This window comes from Pleurodeles waltl, chromosome 1_2 (assembly GCF_031143425.1).
Source record: "Pleurodeles waltl isolate 20211129_DDA chromosome 1_2, aPleWal1.hap1.20221129, whole genome shotgun sequence".
NCBI lineage: Eukaryota > Metazoa > Chordata > Amphibia > Caudata > Salamandridae > Pleurodeles > Pleurodeles waltl.
The window spans coordinates 1,285,151,127-1,285,171,684 of NC_090437.1; the positions used below are offsets into that span (position 1 = coordinate 1,285,151,127).

The following is a 20,558-nucleotide window of genomic DNA, read 5'->3' on the forward strand; positions in this document are numbered from 1 at the left end:
AACGAATGAAAGTGATGGGCTTGAGTTGGGCGTGGCTAAAGCCCAAAGAAGAGAATACAACACGTTGAAAAGCAGCGCTTGTGCACTGCTATGCCCGACCTAAAAATAAAAACAGGTAGCTGCTAAGCCATGTATAAAACAACAAAAACACAGTGAATTGCCAAGTTGCAGGCAGAGTCAAAATCCATAATTGTAGGGTGGGAGCAGAAAACAGCAGATACACAAGAATGACAAGAGTATGGTAATGTTAATACTATATGGCCACAACTGTCACCTAATTAACTGGCAATCAACAACTGTGAGGTGACTGGTTAACATTTTCAACATGTAAGACCTAAAACGCGTTTTTGTATTAACATCTGCACACTATACATTGGATGGTGGCTTAAGTAAAAAACAGATCACATCAATATCTACCTAGAATAAGTACTGGATGTGGAATTAAACGTTTCTGGTTGTCCTAGTAATAGGCACATTAATGCTGATAATGGTCGATAATTCATCAGTTTTGTAATATTGGATGGTCTTGAAATCTCTAAAAACCCACATTATATCAAGACCAGGCAACAAGCAAAAGTAGACCTGCTGGTGAGAGAAAAGAGGGAGGAAGAATGGAGTTACATTGCTGGCAGGTTCATGTGCCAATAGCATTACAGACTTTAATAAATGAAAGGAGTTTTGACACATCATCCTTATTAACAACTTGCTTGTATCTTAGGTCCATGTATCAGAATAGGACCAATAACTAACACATTCTTGCTCCACAGTCAGTAATTTTCTACCTGTGTGTAGTACAGTGGAAAACAAGGACTTCCTTGTGTGTCACTTGGTATCTACGAACTGGCTCTAAACTAGTTATTGCAAGGTTTACAAGCATGGGCAGACTGTGGATATTTGTGTGGTGCAGCTTACAATTAAAATTGTTAGTGCTTTCTTGTACAGCAGGTTGGGTCCTTACCTATTATACAAGTGTAGTGTGTCTATGAAAAAGAAAACATATTTGATCATAAGAAACCTAGCTCAATTTGAATCCAGAGGGGAAATTCCTTGCATACATGCAATGGAGAATTTAAAGATTTACTATTTTAAACCAACCGTCCAAGTAAAAAAAAAAAAAAAAGAAATCTGATTGCATCCTATTGAGAGATGAACCACCACTATCATAAATTTTTTTGAAACCTCGGGAGCAATGCCATGAGTTTCGCAGAACTGGTTTAGGTTTCCTCGATAAAAATCGTCGGTGTTTCCTTACAGGTGATCAGACGGAAATGTGAAAATATGCTTCTTTTTGAGCGAGAGCATCCTATTTCATCTTGGAGTTGGGAACATTTGAAATTAAGTTAAACGTTCTAGTTAAAGGTCAGGTTGTTTCACACAAATCCATTCCTTTTTGCATAGACTAATAGGAATCAACCTATTAAATAACCATCTGATCTACTCTTTGCTACAACTAGATCAATGGCTACCAATAACTAACTCCTGTCGATATGGTGCAACTGTAGTCAGTTAGTGGGAAGGGAGTGAGAACGTTTCTTGGGACAGTGTTAGCTGTTAAAGTGTTAAAAGCGGGACAGTGCCGATGTTGGACTATATTGACATCTTTGCTGTTTTACAGTTGGCTGACTTACCCTTTCCTGTGTGTTTTTTTTTTTTTTTTTTTGAAAGGGTGATTTTCTTAGTGTACCTACAGTCCTCAGTGTAGAAATTCGTTTTTTATGGTCTGGCTTGAAAGTACGTCTATCACTAGACAAATATGTGCGAACCACCAGTAGAAGGGCTGAGACTCCACCCGTATGGTGGGAGCCAGGAGTATGTGTTTTGATTGAGCAGACATGTGCTTCCACAAAAAAAGTACTCGCTCTCCACGCAGCTATGATTATTTTGTTTATTTATCAAGCTGCCCTTTAGTGTATCTATTGACCATTGGGCTGACACAGGGGAGTTCTTTATATATTTTATTCTAACCTCGGGCTGCTCAGGAAGAGCTTTCCCCTGAGTTTTATTTTATATATTTTGTTTGTTGTGACATTCGGCGCACAGGGCATGCTGATGCCATTACAGAAAAGGGAAAGTAAAATGAGCCAATGGGCTCATTTTGCTTTCACTGTGTCCATGCTCGGCGGGGGCGCATATCTCTGCTCCAGAGCACTGATTACTTTGGAAGAAGTATTGTTGGAAAGGGGAGAATCTCCCCTATCCAATGTTACCTATGCCCAGTGGATCCCTGCTTCGGGATAGCCACAGGAGAGGGATCCCCCAAGCAGCGATCCACCCACTAGGCACCAGGGACATTGGTGGGTGGGGGGGCGCAGCCCCTTCATCCAGGGCTTGTGGTTCCCCACCACAGTGAAACTTACAATCTTTCTGTCCACCTGTGTGGCGTATGAGGTGTTAACCCCCTCTGGGGGTTAGGAAGCCCACTAGGCCCCAGAGATAACAAAAAAAATAGAGGATAGAGGTGGGGGACTGCAGGCGTACTAGGTTTTACAGGGTGTCCCCTGAGTTAGGGCCTAAAATCCATAGCTACCTACTTAAAAAAAAAAACATGTAACTTGTGAGTGGAAAAAATTTGATATATCCATGTTGCATTTTGGACCATTTCCTGTCCCGGCCAGTAGGCCTACCGACACAAGTGAGGTACCATTTATATCCGAAGACTTGGGGGGGAATACTGGGTGGAAGGAAGTTTGTGGCTCTCAGCAAATTCCAGAACTTTCCATCACAGAAATGTGAGGCAAATGTATTTTTAGTCAAAGTTTGAGGTTTGCAAGGGATTCTAGATAAAAACACCCTGGTGAGAGCCACACTAGTCACCCCATCCAGGATACCACGTGATGTCTAGTTAAAAAAAAAAAAAAAAAATACACAGGTTTGCTAGTTGACCCTTGGTGTTGACTGATCTAGCTCCCAAAACCCACATTGCAAACAAGAAGTCAGTTTTGTGTGGGGAAAAAAAGTAATGCATCCATTTTGCATTTTGGGCCATTTCCTTTTATGGGCACTAGGCCTACCCACACAAGTGAAAAGAGTTCGCAGTCTAGTGATAGACGTACTTTCAAGCCAGACCATAAAAAACGAATTTCTACACTGAGGACTGTAGGTACACTAAGAAAATCACCCTTTCAAAAAAAATTTAAAAATAAAAAAACCACACAGGAAAGGGTAAGTCAGCCAACTGTAAAACAGCAAAGATGTCAATATAGTCCAACATCGGCACTGTCCCACTTTTAACACTTTAACAGCTAACACTGTCCCAAGAAACGTTCTCACTCCCTTCCCACTAACTGACTCTCTTCTGAAGTAATTTTTAATGCCTGTAGACACCCACTTAATCGTGGACACCCATAAATCATTACTGAAATCTGGAAACATGCACTGAGTCAATAATGGAATCCAAAGACTCCGGCATAAGCATTTATGGTTTGAACTACAAAAAAAATAAAAAAATCATACAAATACACAATTATTTATCCAATAAATATACAAATGATGAAACATTGTATTTCTTTCACAAAAACAACTAATATCGAAACTTTAATAGGAAGGTGGGAGCTTTTCTAAATTCAATTGAGACCACCCATCACCCATTCTATATTCTGTTAGATGCACGTACATTGTACCTATGGATCAATGTGAGGACACCAACTTAATTTTTTACCCTCAAATTTCAAATGTCTTCATATTTTCAAGGGGTTTTAAAATTACAATTGCACATTTATTTGTTGTTATTGATTACATTTTATAAGTGGTCTCGGATTAGCATGCTGCTACATGCTAATGTCAAGCAGAAATGCAACACCCCTCACAGAGTAAAAACGTAGTGAAACATGTTTCTTTTCTACAGTTTCCTGGCACAGAATTATTTTTCTGAGCAATTGAAATTAGTTTGCAGGGTATTCTATAGTAAGTTTGGCGATCAACACAAGAACTGGCACTGAGAAATCAAGCTCTTGTAATAAAACATGTGGAAATGTTTTGAAGATGGAACAATATTTTCTGAACGTTGAAGAGTGAAAATAAAATTTCACAGCTATTTTTTGGGTGATGTAAATGAGACTGATAAGTAAACCCGAATAGTTGGCACACCAGTCACTAATGTCCCCATTTTATGTTTGTTCCTCGCCTGTAGCAGCGCGTCTTTGTAATCCTTTTGATTGGATTGTTTGTATTCTTCCACTGATCACATTTGGGGAGCTATCCTCTTCTTTTTCTTTCAAGACTCCATATGTACATGTTTTCTTGCTTCCTCCCTTGTATGCTCCTTCTCACTTAACCCCTTGGGTGCCTTGGACAGGACGGTTATGTCGTCTGCTACAGAGCTGCTGTGCCAAGTACCTAACAGTTACGTCCTGCACCAGCCAACGGGAGGATCGCTTGCACTCTCCTGTGGGACTCCCACCCCCTCCCCTGGACAGGGATGGAAGGGAAATCGCTTCCCCTACCACCCCGACCCCCAGTGACGTCTGATGACATCAGAGGTCACCTCCATTGCTCTGGAAGCATGGCTTCCAGCGCGATCCAAGGAGAAACTGATTTGTTTCTCCTCAGGAGGGGGGCAGGGGAGGTCGGAGAGGCATGAAAAGGAAAGGCTTTTCCTTTCCTTTTAATGTCTCTACGAGCATTCCTGCAGTACAATTGCAAAGCGATCATCCTGTAGGAATGCCCACTAGACACCAGGGAGGTTTGCACATGAGGGGGGCGATCCCTTGGGCAAGGGTTGCTCTCCAAGGGGGGCAATTTATTCTAGGCCATTTCTGCCCCCTTTGTGGGGCAGATCGGCCTATTTTAATTAGGCCCATCTGCCCCCAAGGAGGGCAAAAAAAAAAAAAAAAGACTAGACACCAGGGTTAATTGCTTTTTTTTTTTTTTTTTTTTTTTTTTTTTTTTTTAACAGGGGGAGGATATTTATTTTAGGCCATTTCTGCCCTACTTGAGGGCAGACCGGCCTATTTTTATTAGGCCAATCAGCCCCCAAGGGAGGCAGAAATCACCAGACACCAGGGATTTTTATTCTCTTTAGTATTTTACGTAAAGGGAGCAGCCCCTTGGGCAAGGGCCGTTCCCCATGGGGGCAAATTATTTTAGGTTATTTAGGCCCCTCTGTCCCCAAGGGGGGCAGAAACCACTTAGGCACCAGGGATGTGTGTGTGTGTGTATGTTTTGTTTTGGGGGGGCAGCCCCTTGGACAATGGTCGCTCCCCATCGGGGCCCATTACTGTTGGCCATTTCTGCCCCACCCGGGGGCAGATCGGCCTATTCTCGGAAGGCCCATCTGCCACTAGGCACCAGGGAAGAACTTTTTTATTTTATTTTTTTAAAAGAGGGTGGGGGTACAGCCATACCCCCACCCCAAATAAATGGGAACAAAGTTGTTCTGCCGGGGGGGGGGGGGGGGGGCAGAAAGCCTACTAGATGCCAGGGAATTAAAAAAAAAAAGTGGGGTGGTGGCTACCAACCAGTATGGGCATGGTAATGCCCCCACCCCAAATGAAAGGGGTAACAGCCTTTCAGATCCCCCTTACCTCCCTGCACACTAAAAGATCTTATCCCAACGGCAAGCAAGAGGACATTTGATTATTTTGGATTTTTGATTTTACATTTGGGCTATGAGATCTTGGCTAACTCTCAAAATCATCCCACTTGAAATGGTGGTGAGGGCTGCCCTTTTTGGACTTTGGGACACTGCCATCTAGAAGACCTAGACACATCTGAAAACTAAACATCTTGGTGAGTCCAAGGTGGTGTGCTTCACATGCACACCGCACCACTTTCTTTACCACAATACCCTGCAAACCGTCGACTTTGCTTGAAATCACACATTTTCCCACATTTTTGTGATGGAACCTTCCAGAATCTGCAGGAATCCACGAAATTCCTACCACCCAGCATTGTCACATCTATACCGATAAAAATTCTGCCACACTTCTCAGCCTAAAAACGTTTTTTTCCAAACTGCCCTTTTGAAGCCGCTTTAGTTCCCCCTCCATTTCGATATGTTTTTGGCTCTTCCCTGTCACAGTCACTTGGCCCACCTACACAAGTGAGGTATCATTTTTATCGGGAGAAAGAGGGGAACCGCTGGGTGGTAGGAAATTCATGCTAGTGCAGTGATCCCACATAGAAATGTGGGAAAAATATGTTTTGTTTTGTTTTTTTGTTTGTTTTTAGCTAAATGTGAGGTTTGCTCAGGGATTCTGGGTAAAAAAAACACTGGGGGATCCATGCAAGTCACACCTCCCTGGACTCCCTCGGATGTCTATTTTTCAGAAATGTCTGGGTTTGGGAGGTTTCCCAAGTTGGCTGCTGAGCCCAGGACCAAAAACGCAGGTGCCCCCGCCCTCTGGAAAAACAGGTAGTTTTGTAATTGATCATTTTGATGCGTCCACGTATTGTTTTGGCTCTTCCCTGTCACAGGCACTTGGCCCACCTACACAAGTGAGGTACCATTTTTACCAGGAGATGTGGGGAAATGCTGGGTAGAAGGAAGTTTATGGCTCCTCTCAGATTCCAGAACTTTCCATCACCAAAATTTGAGGAAAAGTGGTTTTTTTTGCCAAATTTGTTTGAGGTTTGTAAAGCATTCCGGGAAACAGAACCTGGTGACAGCCCCACAAGTCACCCCATTGTGGAGTCCCTAGGTGTCTAGTTTTTAAAAATGCACAGGTTTGCTAGGTTTCTCTAGGTGCATACTGTGCTAGAGGCCAAAATCCACAGCTAGGCACTTTCCAAAAAACACGTCAGATTTCAAAGTAAAACTGTGACGTGCCCACATTGCATTTCCCATTGCTGGCACTAGTCCTACCCACACAAGTGAGGTACCATTTTTATCATGAGACATGGAGGAACGCAGAGTAGAAGAACAAGTGTTATTGCCCCTTGTCTTTCTCTACCTTTTTCCCTTCCAAATGTAAGACAGTGTGTAAATAAAGAAGTCTATTTGAGAAATGCCCTGTAATTCAAATGCTAGTATGGGGACCCCGGAATTCAGAGATGTGCAAATAACCACTGCTTCTCAGCACCTTATCTTGTGCCCATTTTGGAAATACAAAGGTTTGCTTGATACCTATTTTTCACTTTTTATATTTCACCAAATGAATAACTGTATACCCAGTATACAATGAAAAACCATTGCAAGGTGCAGCTCATTTATTGGCTCTGGGTACCTAGGGTTCTTCATGAACCTACAAGCCCTATATAGCCCTGCAACCAGAAGAGTCCAGCAGATGTAACAATATATTTATTGCTTTTGAAAATCGGTAATTGCTGGAAAATTTTATATAAGAAAACTTGGACAGAAATGGCTCTTTTTTCACCTCAATTTCAATTTTGTTTTTATTTTAGCTGTTACTTTCTGTAGAAAACCTTGAAGGATCTGCACAAATTACCCCTTGCTGAATTCAGAATTTTGTTTACTTGTCAAAAATGTTTAGCTGTCCACCATTCAGCATTGGTTTCACACCCATTTCTGTCACTAACTGGAAGGAGGCTGAAAGCACACAAAAAACAGTAAAAATGGGTTATGTCCCAGTAAAATGCCAAAATTGTGTTGAAAATGTGGTTTTCTGATTCAAGTCTGCCTGTTCCTGAAAGCTGGGAAGGTGGTGATTTTAACACTGCAAACCCTTTGTTGATGCCATTTTCAGGGTAAACAAAACACATGCTTTCTTCTGCAGCACTTTTTTCTCATTATTCTCCTAAAAAACGAAATTTTAGCTGCATTTTGGCTAATGTTTTGCTCTCCTCCAGGGGAGCCCACAAACTCTGGGTACCTTTACAATCCCTAGGATGTTGGGGAAAAAAAGGACGCAAATTTGGCGTGGGTAGCTTCTGTGGACAAAAAGTTATGAGGGCATAAACGTGAACTACCTCAAATAGCCTCTGCACCTGAGGGGGAAAAAGCCTGGCAGCGAAGGGGTTAAATACTGCTCAGCACAATGTATGTTGCTCCCTCCTCTCCCTACCACAAGTTTGTCCAGTGCTCTACTGTCTACTCCTCCGCCCACTTCCCTCTCCCACTGAATTCTACTCCATCAGCTGTTGCTCCCCACCACTCCCAATGTCGTGCTAAGAAACATTTTCCCCAGTAAACCCGACAGCTGCCATTTGCTGCTGCGATTTTGAAAGACATTTCAGTGCATGCTAAAAGTATTTTTTATTTACCCTTTCAAGTGATGTCCACCATTCTGGAACAGTAAATAAACAATAAATAAAATGGTACCTTTGTCATGTCACATGTGCATGCATAGATCGTCAAGTTTTGCGCTCAAGTGTCACGAGAGGTGCACACAAGTCACTGAGCTTTTCCATTCTATTATATATTTTTGCAGTTATTGCACAGCATTAGCAAAAAAAATTGCCACAGTCAATAGGTTAAAAAAGTGAGGCCATACCACTTCACTCTTAAACTCATAATCCATCACCACTAAACTCTTCGCCTGTCACCCTTTGAGGCATCAGCCTTAAACTCTCATCTTCTTCTATAAACCCTTCACCGTTAAATCATTTCCCTTTAAGTCCTTAACTCCTAAGCCAATAGTGCTACACCTTTCCTCTTGCAATCCTTCACTCCTAACCCCTTCAATCCTCATGCTTAGTTCCTAAATCATTCACCCTCAATCCCTTTACCCTTAAACCCATTACTTATCGCCCCTAAACCTTAACATTTTATCCTAGCCCTATCCTAAAAAAAAAAAAAATATTATTCAACTATTATTACATTTTTCCACTGTTTTACTTACAATGAAATGATGAACAATGAGATGGCCTACACTTAAACAATACCAAGAGGAAATGTTCATGGAGAAATAGCTTAACAATGATATGGATGCAGCCTAATGTTGGGGACGTGACTGTTGTGCCTTAATCATCTCTCTAAAAAAGTAATGTGCCCCAACATCTAAAGACAACCTCTAACTGCTCACCTTGCCAAAGGTCGAAGCTACCTAGTAAAGGAAACACTGCATCACTTCCAATGGGGGTCATGCATTGCACTGGCATCAGTGATGTTTAGTAAGACATCATTTCTGTGTTGATTTCTCACTTTACGTTTCCTCCTAAAGCTACCCGTCCTTCCCCATCAGTTTTTTTAAGGCCATATATATCATTTAGCTCTTCAATCAATGTATTACACATTGAACAATCTAGCTCTGCTCCCTATATTCTTACGTGTGTAAGCAGGTTCACACAAGAAACGCAACACAAACCCTTCTGAGGTCCTGGCCTATTACCACACTAGAAGAGAAACAAACTGTCAGATAAGAGAATTATGCTGCACAGTCTAGTTCATCTTGCGCTTCCCAACAAATCATGTTCTGGTCACAGGAGGCCTCACTCACAAAGAGTTAAAAAGTCACTGAGCTTATAGCAGAGCCAGGAAGCGAAAAACCGCCACACGTGTGAAGTCTTCAGAAATAACATTTATTTTTCACACACACTGCCTCTTCTCAAGTTTATGTACTGTTTCTCAAAGTGTCATGAAGAAGGAAAGGAAATTTAGTGCATATGGTACAAGCAATATAATAACTTCCCTAAATGTGTTTTTTCTAATTTAGTAATGCAGAATTAATACTTTCAATTTCTACTGGCACCCCCTCTCGGTTGTATTTAGTGCTGTATTTGAATTTCACCGCTGTGTCATATCAGCTACTTAAATCTAACTTGCTGACCAGTGTAACCATCAGAGAGCTCTTGGAGATCCAACCAATTACTAACAACTGAACATTTCCTATTAGGTTACTGCATCACAGTTGCCTGATGCCGCAATTCATTGAATTTAATCTCTTCTGGATGTAACCAGCAGGATTTCAAGCATCGCTATATCTTTTGACATTTCTGTATTTTTAGTATTCGCAGACTTCCCCAATTTCACAACTATCCAAAGGACAACTTCTCATGCACATACTACTACCTCCTAATTTGTCTTCCTCAGAAGTCATAGGAAATGCAAATGAAGAAAAGCTGGAGTCATTCCAGAGAAAAGTTTAAGAACTAAGAGACCATAACGTCAGACTCCAGGAACATCTGGAGGACCCTGAGAACAGATCTTGCAGGTCCAATATATGAAGCAGGAGTAGTTATAGGATGTGGAAAAAATATACAAAGCAACTGTTTCACCACATATTCCCAAGATCATTCAAGGGAACATGCAATTAGACAGAACACATGGCATTGGCTGATCAGCAGACTCCAGGACCTGATTTCACTTACAGACAAGAATAATGCTGAAAGGCGAGATAAAAGGCTAGAACGGGAGGCTAGAGTTAAGGAACTAGAGGCAAAACACTAACTGCCTCACAACAAAATGGCACCAGCCACACAAACTTGACAACAGCTCAAAGCCCTACACATGGAAAGGGTGGCAAATGCTTTACTGCATCTTTGCCAACACTACAACAAAGAGGGAACAAAGCTTGTAAATTGTACAGATTCAGAAGGGCACTATATATTTAATCATCAAGTACCAAGGTGAAAACAACATAAAAACGACGGTATTGTCGAGGCCTTTTGACAATTCTATACATCTTTATATTCCCCTGACCCTCTATCGTAACCCAACATCATCTTTTACCTTGATACAATCAATACTCCGAAACTTACAAATCAGCAAGCCACCACACTAGAAAATGACATAGCTATAGGGGAAATTATCTCCAGCATAGTGAAAATACATACTGGGAAAGCCCATCGCCCAGATGGCTACACGACTGCGTTCTATAAGCTATTTTGCCCTTTACTGGCACTGCTACTAATAAGCTTCTATAACCAATTTGCAGAGACAGGAACTGGCACCCACTGTGCATGAAGCAATCATTTCCAAAGCCCAAGCTACCCAATATGTGTAGGGTTATCTTCACCTTTACTAAAACAAAAGATTCAGGAATCAATATTTGCATAATAGTACACAACTAGGAACCCAGAAAGTGTCTAAACCTCTGCAATACTACATCAAACCCACCGCCAGTGGATCCAGTTGACGTTAAAATCAAATATTAAATGTAATATCCTCTGCAGTGAATACAATGCTTACTGCAGCAAAAGCCTAAAATACCTACGGAAACGGGCACTTTAATATGGGTCTTCTAAAACCTTCTATTCAGTATCCAAACACCTAATCAATCAAAGAAATTTGTAGAGGACAAAACATGCTGACATATCCCTGGGAATTCAAGGACCTACACAACGTTCTCAATTTTGATCTAAAACGCAGCCAAACCTAACCATTTCAGAAAACTTCGGAAAAGTGATTGCTTTGGGCTTCCTCTCAACTGAAGGGTATCCTTATTAGGGATTGCGACTTTAAAAATCTGTGGACACAGTTACTTTCCCACCCTATCGTACTCAACCTTCCTTTCATTCCTTTTGCACATGACTTTTCTATTCCATCCTCAATACTCTGAAGTAAGCTAATGTTACACATAGCACTCTACAGGACTTCTAAATATATAAGTACACAGCCCACTAGACAGCCTATATTTCTGTGATTGTCTTCAAAGGGGAGGTGCAAAATTAATGCTCATGATTAACTTTAACAAGTCACCTAAACTTACACGAACGTTTAGCAATTTTCTTAAACATGCTGCTTCAAACATGAGGATTGAAGAAATTGTTTCGATGTGAAATACAGCCAGGATTACTTGTAGTTGGCGATGTGGCCCATCACAAGCTCTGTCAACCCCAAGGAAATACTTGTAGATGTATGTCAGAATTACCTAAAACATGTTATAGATACACAGATCTGTACTCTAGCTTCCACCTATGCCACAATTCATATATAGGACAATAACATCTGTAGTAAAATGCAAGAAGATGAAGCTCTAATTGTATTGCTCTCTAATATGAAAGGGCCTTTACAGTGAAAACCAAATCTTTTCATGTACTGTATTTTCTACAAAGAAAATAAAACAAAAACAATAATTACTCATGGTTTGAAATTAAAAATATATAAAGCTCAGTACTAATTTATAGAAGGAAAAAAAAAAAAAAAAAAAAAAAAATCAAGAAGAACTGCCTCGTCACTCCATAAGAATTAATTTTACCCTCAATTTCTAACACTAGGGAGAAAAATACTCCCTTCGCAGGTATACGGACATGATCATTAGTTTTCAAACAGGGAAGTCTGATCAAAAGATGACAATGTCCTGTGACAGAAATAAAACAAAAGACCAAAAGCAACAAGGCGGAAAACATATTAACATGACAACAATGCACAAGCAACGTGCCTGACAGCTTTACAAGAAAAAAAGTGCTAGAAAAAACAAATACTAACAAGTGCATGGCCTTTACATAATGCATGTTCCTAGGGAAGAAGGCCCTCTATTTTTCTGTACCTGTCCACAAAGCTTGAGGCAGGTGAGCTATTTAAAAACCCATGAATGTTAAAAAATATATTATTAAAACCGCTTGTAAAATAAAATCCACAACTATCGATTAACACACCGTCCGTATTTTTTTGCAATGCTGGCTGCAGTGGACGTCCATACACGTGGTATCATGTTGTGCACTGTCACCTGATCTGACCCAGCGGATGCCACTTCACAAAGGAGCTCATTTGAAATGTATGGCGATCCTCCGCTCGGGGACTTTGTTACCTTATCATCAGCAAAGCACATTTCAATCAATAGATCACTCGACAGTGATAAATCAAAATGTTTAATCACATTACAAGAGAGCTCGAAAGCTTGTTCAAAAACTGGCATCGGGTTAATACGCAGCTGTAAGGTCACTTTCAAGGGCATTGGTCATCATTTAATGCCATTCGGGAGATGAGAGCAGCCAGCAAAAAGACAACTGAGCATTTACACCAACATGTAAACAGCACAAAAAGAAATAACCCGATGCAAAACGTTTTCACTTTTTATAAATAATAGGTAGACGACATAAACCCGAAACAAGGACCATATTATATATATATATATATGTGTTTTTAAACAAAAGTGTTACTTAATACTGCCTAAAAAGTATGCTCTGACATAAAATGTAAGTAAGTGCTAGGATGAAGGCAGGTGGTGATTGCTAAACAATTCTGAGGCCAACTGCAACAGTGAGTATAAAGGAACTTTGCATTAGACAGTACTTTAACACCTTTATTTTATTTTGTTCCCATGTATTAGCAGCATTACATAACCTTAGGTAGGTTAACAGCCCTTACTGTGCAAGTGTCTAGTTCTCGCAGTCAAACAAAACCAACCACAGCACAAAGCATCGGGATTCTGGAATGCCAAACAAAGCCAACCAAGGTTAGGAAACCTGTTTTAACAACAGAGGCACACTGGCGCAGTAATAGCTAATAGTTACTCCCCAAGTGAAAAAAATAATAGTTGGATTTAGTCGAATGTTTTGGTCAAGCCAGATTTGGGCCTTCTGCAGACGAACTGCCGAGTAAAAGGTAAAGACACATACTAGCTTCTGCGAAAGAAAATCAGTCCGTCTTTGGTTCAGAGAGAGCAAAAGCAAAGATGAAAATCGCAATGCTAAGTAGCCACAAAGTATCGCGATAGCGACCACAACAAAAGAAGTTTGTTATAACCGGGACAGCTAAACTATTCTGTACAATCATGCTATACAAGCTGTGATGTCGCGCTAAGAAAGTGTTCCTTTAATAACTGATGTCAAGTAACTATTAGTGATTATGGTATCATGACAACTGCAAAAACGTTCAGAAAGTCTTCAAACAGCTCATACGAATAAAACGCATGCTTTGATAAAGAACACGATGCAAGAATATCTTCACATAAATGACATGTTAAGCAACAGTGGTCGTGACATTTACAAGACGTGTGAGCAATTCTATGCCAGTGATTGTTTTGGGTACTTTCATTATTTTTCCAGTTTTATATAGCGTGGAATTGGCCCTGGCGCATTACAGCGCTATACACGACCGCCAGATTATATTACACAAGGTCAGTGTTTTGTGATTCTTTGGCAGGGAGGATGTGGACTGATTAGCTCAGAATCACAGGATGTTGGTCCTCTGTTCCAAAGTCAACAACTCCGGCCGTTAGTCCCCATTCGGGATGCCTATACGGCGGTTATGAACAACAGTGTACATTATGTGTTAAAGTAAACTGTATTTTTGTATTACATGTAAACATACAGTAAACAAATGATACAATATAATAATTACGAGCTCCTGGGTTAGGTTGGCCCAGCTAAAACCTATTGCCAGGTTTTAGATGCACTTCGGGGCTGCAGGCGAGGCTTACACCGAAAAGTAAATATTAAAGAAGAAGTAACCCCCTGTGTGACTTTTTGTGCATACCAGGTTGCTCGCACCATTATTTTCCCTCCCCGCGCGCCTCGAGCAGGGAGGCGCCGCGGATCTCCCCACTGCCACATGTGTGACATTCCGGTGCCAGGGGCATCAGAAGGATGCGCACCTGAAGCCCACCCCAAGGGCACGCTGCCATTGTGTGTTTTGGGGGGGTCCACGCCACGGGCGCGGCTGCGGCCCCTCCCCCTGCTCGCCGCCCTGGCAACCAAACGACACAGACCTAGCGGGGGAAAAAAAACCGTTGGGTTCGAAGTGACAGGGGCGGGCGCGCGCATCTCACCTGACGGAGGGCGAGAGGCGCTGCAGCGGGGGCGCGCGGCCCCGCGAGGCCGCCGGGGGTCGTAGGAAGGCCATGGCGCGCGAGCCGCAAGACAAGGAGCCGGTTCTCGGGGCGCCGACGCTGCTGCTCGCTGAATGCCTGGGAGATGAGGCGTCGCTCTCCTTTCCCCTCCCTGCTTCCCTCTGTCCCTGTTCATTCCCTGGCGGAGGAGATCCGACCGCCCTCCCTCCGCTTAGCCCCCGCCCCGCAGAGAGAGGACGCCTTTCGGGGCTGGGGCGTAGCGCGTCGCCAGCTGACGCAGACGCCATCTTTGAGCGGACTGTTTTAATTTCTCTTGAGAGCGGTTGGATGCCACCCTGACTAGTGCAAACCTGCGCCATGTCTGATCGGGGAATGATGTGCCTCTGCAATGGCAACTGGTCCTTGATTTTGGGAACAAGTGTTTGGTCCTTAATGAGACTAGCTTTAAACTTGACGCCATCTTCTATTGGGAAGACAAGCTTTTAGTCTTTTGGACCCTTCTCACTTTAGGATTAGGCAACCATCTTTAGAAGGGAAAATAGGATTCTTCCGCACTTCCACGTTTCACCAAATGGGGCGCTGGTGTAAAATTAATATGCGCATTTTAGTTCAGCAACAAGGGTGTGAGAAAATCAGCTGGTATGGTTGCTGGCCAGGCAGTGCGTGACAACATTTAGAATTATCCAAGAACTAAAATTTTAGACTGAGTAGAAAATCATATGTGCGCCCTGGGCACAAGTCCTAAAATGAGAAGTGGGGTGACTACCCAAGTTAGGCAGTTTGCAAGTGACATAATGGCACGTGACATCACAGTGCGTGACATCACCATGCATGGAGTTGTATGTAGCATCACAGGAAGTGGCATCACAGCCCATGACCTCACAAGAAGTGACATCAAATCTTAAAACCTCACACAGGTTTAGTAGGTATACCATGATTGAATTTGAGCGCATTACAATATTTAACAAATGAGAATTTGCGTCAGGCTTGTGCCAAAAAAATTGACACAACCCCGATGCAAAATCTGGCCCTCAACCTATACATTTAGTGCTAGATGTACTAAAGTGTTGCTTCTCGCAAATTAGTCCCAAACATATTTGCAATCCAAAAAGTGACTTCAGTATGTATGAACGCCATTCGATAGCCACAAATAGCGATGCAACCAATGTGTGATTTGGTACCAATAGTGACCAGTTTTTGCAACTTGCAAGTACCGAATCGGTATTTTCGAGTCACAAACCGTATGTTAGATGCTGATGCAAATTGTGACTAGTTGCAAAAATGCCTGTTTGCACATGCAGTTTTACACTGATTCCAATCATGTGGTTACTGTGTGCAAAGTATAAAAGGTGACCCAAAATGAATCAGGGGTTTTCATAATGGCTGCACTTTATGTGATTGCTATGAGGAGGCAATTTCTGTCTGCCCAGCAGAGGAGGAGGAGAAAGGAGTGGATTTACAGAGTCAAGCTCACCATATTCCAGCAGACAGGAAATCCATGAAAAATACAGGAAATCTATGAGAAATACACTGTGATCTTATATTTGATAGCTATGCCAAAGGCAGTACCCTGCACAGCAACTCAATCCTGACGCATGTGCAGGTGTTGTGCTCACTGCACCTTTTGGCCTCAGGTATCTACCAGGTGTTAATTGCAATTGACGATGGGGTCTTCCAAAGTGCACTGTCATGTTTCCTTAACTGGTTCCTAGCATGAACAATTACATATACTTCTCCCGGAATGCAGTAGAAATACACAATAGAAAAATCAACTTTTACAGGATTGCCAACTTCCCCCATGTATTAAGAGGTGTAGATAGGATACATGTTCCTATTTGTCCTCTGTCACATATTGAATACCTATTCCGAAACAGGAAAAATACCCATTCCCTCAACATCCAGGTGGTATGTGATGCCCATAATGTCATCACAGATATAATGGCCAAATACCCAGGGAGCACCCATGCTGCATATATCTTCAGGCAAAGTGGAGTACAGAAACGCCTGGAACATGGGGAGTTTGAAGATGGCTATTTACTAGGTGATGTGATGCCTTAACACAAAGGACATATATGTCTCTGTCTTACAGCAGGTACTACAAAATAAAGTACACTGTTCCGATGATGTGGACTCCACTTAGCCAATTAGGTGGGGAGTCACCATGTCAACACATATTCGTTCAGTTAGAACAATTGCCCTCACTCACCCATAGGTGACATGCTTCATCAGTGAGCATTGGCCCTTATTCAGGCCGGCACTGCAATGCCTGACGGACCCCACAAGGGGGCTCTTTAACGAAGATCTTTTGATCGTTGCTACTGGAAGTGATGGGTGGAAAAGAGAGGACTGGATAATGTGAAATTAAAAATTACTATAGGTGTCGTAAAGGAATTCTTTAATCACTGTATGGGTAGGAACCTATGTCAAGATTAAAAACAGAGAGAGGGGAAATATCAGGAATAATGCCCTAATTCCCCACAAGTACAAAGGTATCCTCTACTCACAATATAAAGATGGAGGACAATTCTGCTTAATTGGTTGCAAAGGCTACATTTTAAAATATCTTATGGGGTTAAGGCACCTGCTTCAGATCTTTGTGTGCCCACTAAATCTCAAGAAATAATAATAATGGTAAAATAACTTTAAAGGGTAACACATTTGCTAGAGAAACCTGTGTTTTCTCTAATCCCAGTTTTGAATCAAACTATCATAGAGGGTTAATGTGTCTCCTGCAAAGCACATCATCTAAAATGCAAATGACAGATTTTTATTTTATGTAGCTAGGTAAGTGAGTTACTGCTTTTAAAAAATAGATAATTGTGTTACTGAATTGTAATCCTTTCACTATATCACAGTGAACTAAGAAACTATGAAGGAGATATGACTCCTACACCTTGTAACCCTCACTGTCTTATGTAACACATTTTGTACATTGATTTATACATTTATAGGATTTATTTTCACTGTATAATGTGTATGTGTGATGTAAAGTGCTCTTACACCCTGCACTAGGATGAGTAGTGCTATAAAAGAAATAAAACAAAATAGTGGTGTTTAAATTGTTATTTATGCAAATACTGAAACAGACCAACACATCTGACATTCTTACAGTGCATGACAATCTCTCATAAATAAGGATTGAGCAATGTAAAAAGCACACCTCTCATATAATTTTGAAGCTGTGTGCCTTTGCTTCCCCATTTGTATCTTAGTGTGAGGCTCAGTCACCATAATGGAACAAAAAGGAGGCCTTATGGCTCCTTAAATTCGACCTTTGTTAGGGGCCAGCTGGAGTCTGAAATATGAAAGCCCCTTCCCTGCCTGCACACTGCTGCTCGAAAACAAAAGCAGACAAGGTGCAGGAGCTGCTGAATGTGTCCTTGGTGTCTGAAAATTACACCAGGACAAGTTCAGCATATTTCAGTAGGGCCCACTTCTTGCAGGGTGGACGACCTCCACCCTGCGTTCACCTGTATGTACTCCTGACTTGTGCCCTGTTTGCTGTATCACAGAGTTTGGTATTTAATTACAGAGAATGCACAAAGAGGATGAAAATGAGACACTTTTGTTAACACTGTGAAACTTGCATTACCTGCTTTAATGCTTTTTGAGTCTTCTTAGTTCTTAATTGTGTCACTATTGCACTCTGTTCAGTACACCCGACCAGAATAGCCCTCTTTCTCCTTTATAAATGGTACATTTTAAATTGACATTTCTGATGAAAATACAAGGCATGCCTGAATTTTCATTTGAAATGTACTGCACTGACCAAAAGTTCATGTTTTAGTAAGATAGGCGATGAATTGCACATTTTTCTAGAAAAAGATTTCATAGCTGTCTCTTATCTAGTAATGAGTACTTTTCCAGTGAGATAGGCTAAAAAATAAGTAGGGCACTATATGAAAAGCCTAGTGGTACATGGAGTGACAAGACAGGAAGTGATGTCACAGTGCTAATGTTATTGTTAATTGTCACTTTTACACTATTGTTAGGGTTGTAGCGTCCTCCACAGCCCAAGTACCCGCTAATGAATACGCTCCACATAGAGCTATGTATTAAACGTCTTTATTCTTCAGCATATAACCACACACTCAACATTCTAAACTTGCATTCAGCCCCCCATGCTCTAATATTTACATCATCATGCTATGGGGTCCTTCAGGATCCCAAAAAGTTTCATATACATATTATAATTCCTCATTCAGTCTTTTTGGTGCTTTTATAACTCGTCCGGTTCGTATCTTTGAAAGCTGGGAATCAATAATCAGAGTGTCCATGATCTGCATAGGTGATGTAGGAGTAATGGTTGTCTTAGATTCTCCAGGGGTTTACTCTGATCCAGTCTCTACATTGACATTACCATCCAACAAGCATTGAACCATCTGTTTGAAGTGCGAGGAATCTCACATGATAGATTTTCCGGGACGTTGGGCTGTTACCATGTGCCCTTTGCTGGTTACAACTTGAAATGGCTCAGCATCAAAAGGAGCATCAGATTTATGTCATTGTGGCTGATAAACAAGCATTCCAGCTCTTTGCTTGAAAACAATGGCCCTCATTATAACCCTGGCGGTCGGTGTTAAAGCGGCGGTAAGACCGCCAACAGGCCGGCGGTAAAAAAAAATGGAATTATGACCGTGGCGGAAACCGCCAACATAGACAGCCACTTTAACACTCTGACCGCCACAGCGGTAGAAACAAACAGAATGGCGGTCACCGCCAACAGACAGGCGGAAGACAATGTACAGCCCACACCATTATGAGAGGCCAATCCGCCACCTTTTCCGGGGCGGATTCAACGCGAACAAAAACACAGCAGAAACAGGACTTGGAAGGGAAAACTCTCACCTCTACACACCCCACGAGGAACCAGGACGCCATGGAGCCGGAACTCCAAATCCTCCCTGCGATTGTCTTCCTGCTCCTCTACCAGGAGCACAACCGACGGCGGCGACGACCACGGTGAGTACTGCACCTACAACACAGGGAAGGGGGGATGGAAAAGAGAATGACACACACACGCAACACGCAATACCCCCACCCTCACACACAACACACACACCAATACATGCTGAAATGTTACATTTCCCCCCCCCCCCAACCCCACCTGGAAGAACGCAAGGACAAAAGCAAATGATTTGAACGATTGTAATCATGAAAAATCCATTACTCAAAAATATATATACACTATTAACAAATATGTACACCAAGAATTCAAGTCCATGTACTACACCTACATAGTCCGTGGACCACTGGGCCCAAAATGCATGGGCGAGGCCCACACAAGATACCTGATCCAAACGGAGAGAACACTGCAGGGGCATCAGATCGAAATAAAACAGGCACCTCAGGGGGAAGGGAAAGGGGGGCACCTCGGCCGGATGAGTGCACGACGCTAGCTCCACGAGGGGGCTCCATGTCCATTGATGTATCCTGGGGAGTGCAAAGCCACAGTCTCTCAAGTCTCTCCAGTGGGTGGTTTGCCCACTGCTTTATCCTGGGGAGTGCAAAGCCACAGTCTCTCAAGTCTCTCCAGTGGGTGGTTTGCCCACTGCTTTATCCTGGGGAGTGCAAAGCCACAGTCTCTCAAGTCTCTCCAGTGGGTGGTTTGTCCACTGCTTTATCCTGGGGAGTGCAAAGCCACAGTCTCTCAAGTCTCTCCAGTGGGTGGTTTGCCCACTGCTTTATCCTGGGGAGTGCATAGCCACAGTCTCAGAAGTCTCTCCAGTGGGTGGTTTGCCCACTGCTTTATCCTGGGGAGTGCAAAGCCACAGTCTCTCAAGTGGATAACAGTCTCCACTGGTTCTGGAGGGGGCTATATGCCCAGAGTGCTTCATCCTGCCAAGGACTGAGGTAGTGGATGCCTTCCTCCACTGGTTCTGGAGGGGGCTTTGTGCCCAGAGTGCTTCATCCTGCCAAGGACTGAGGTAGTGGATGCCTTTCTCCACTAGTTCTGGAGGGGGCTTTGTGCCCAGAGTTCTTCATCCT

At 42.4% G+C, this 20,558-nt stretch overlaps 1 protein-coding gene across 1 annotated transcript in view; it reads right to left on the bottom strand.

Moving 5' to 3' along the window:
- Window positions 1–14,806, bottom strand: part of DNAAF9 (dynein axonemal assembly factor 9) — a 597,478-nt gene extending 582,672 nt beyond the window's left edge. Inside the window, exon 1 of the mRNA XM_069205040.1 lies at window positions 14,550–14,806. Within this exon, the coding sequence (XP_069061141.1) occupies window positions 14,550–14,623 (74 nt within the window). The 5' untranslated portion in view covers window positions 14,624–14,806. The remainder of the gene's footprint in view (window positions 1–14,549) is intronic.
- Between the last annotated feature and the right edge of the window lie 5,752 nt (window positions 14,807–20,558).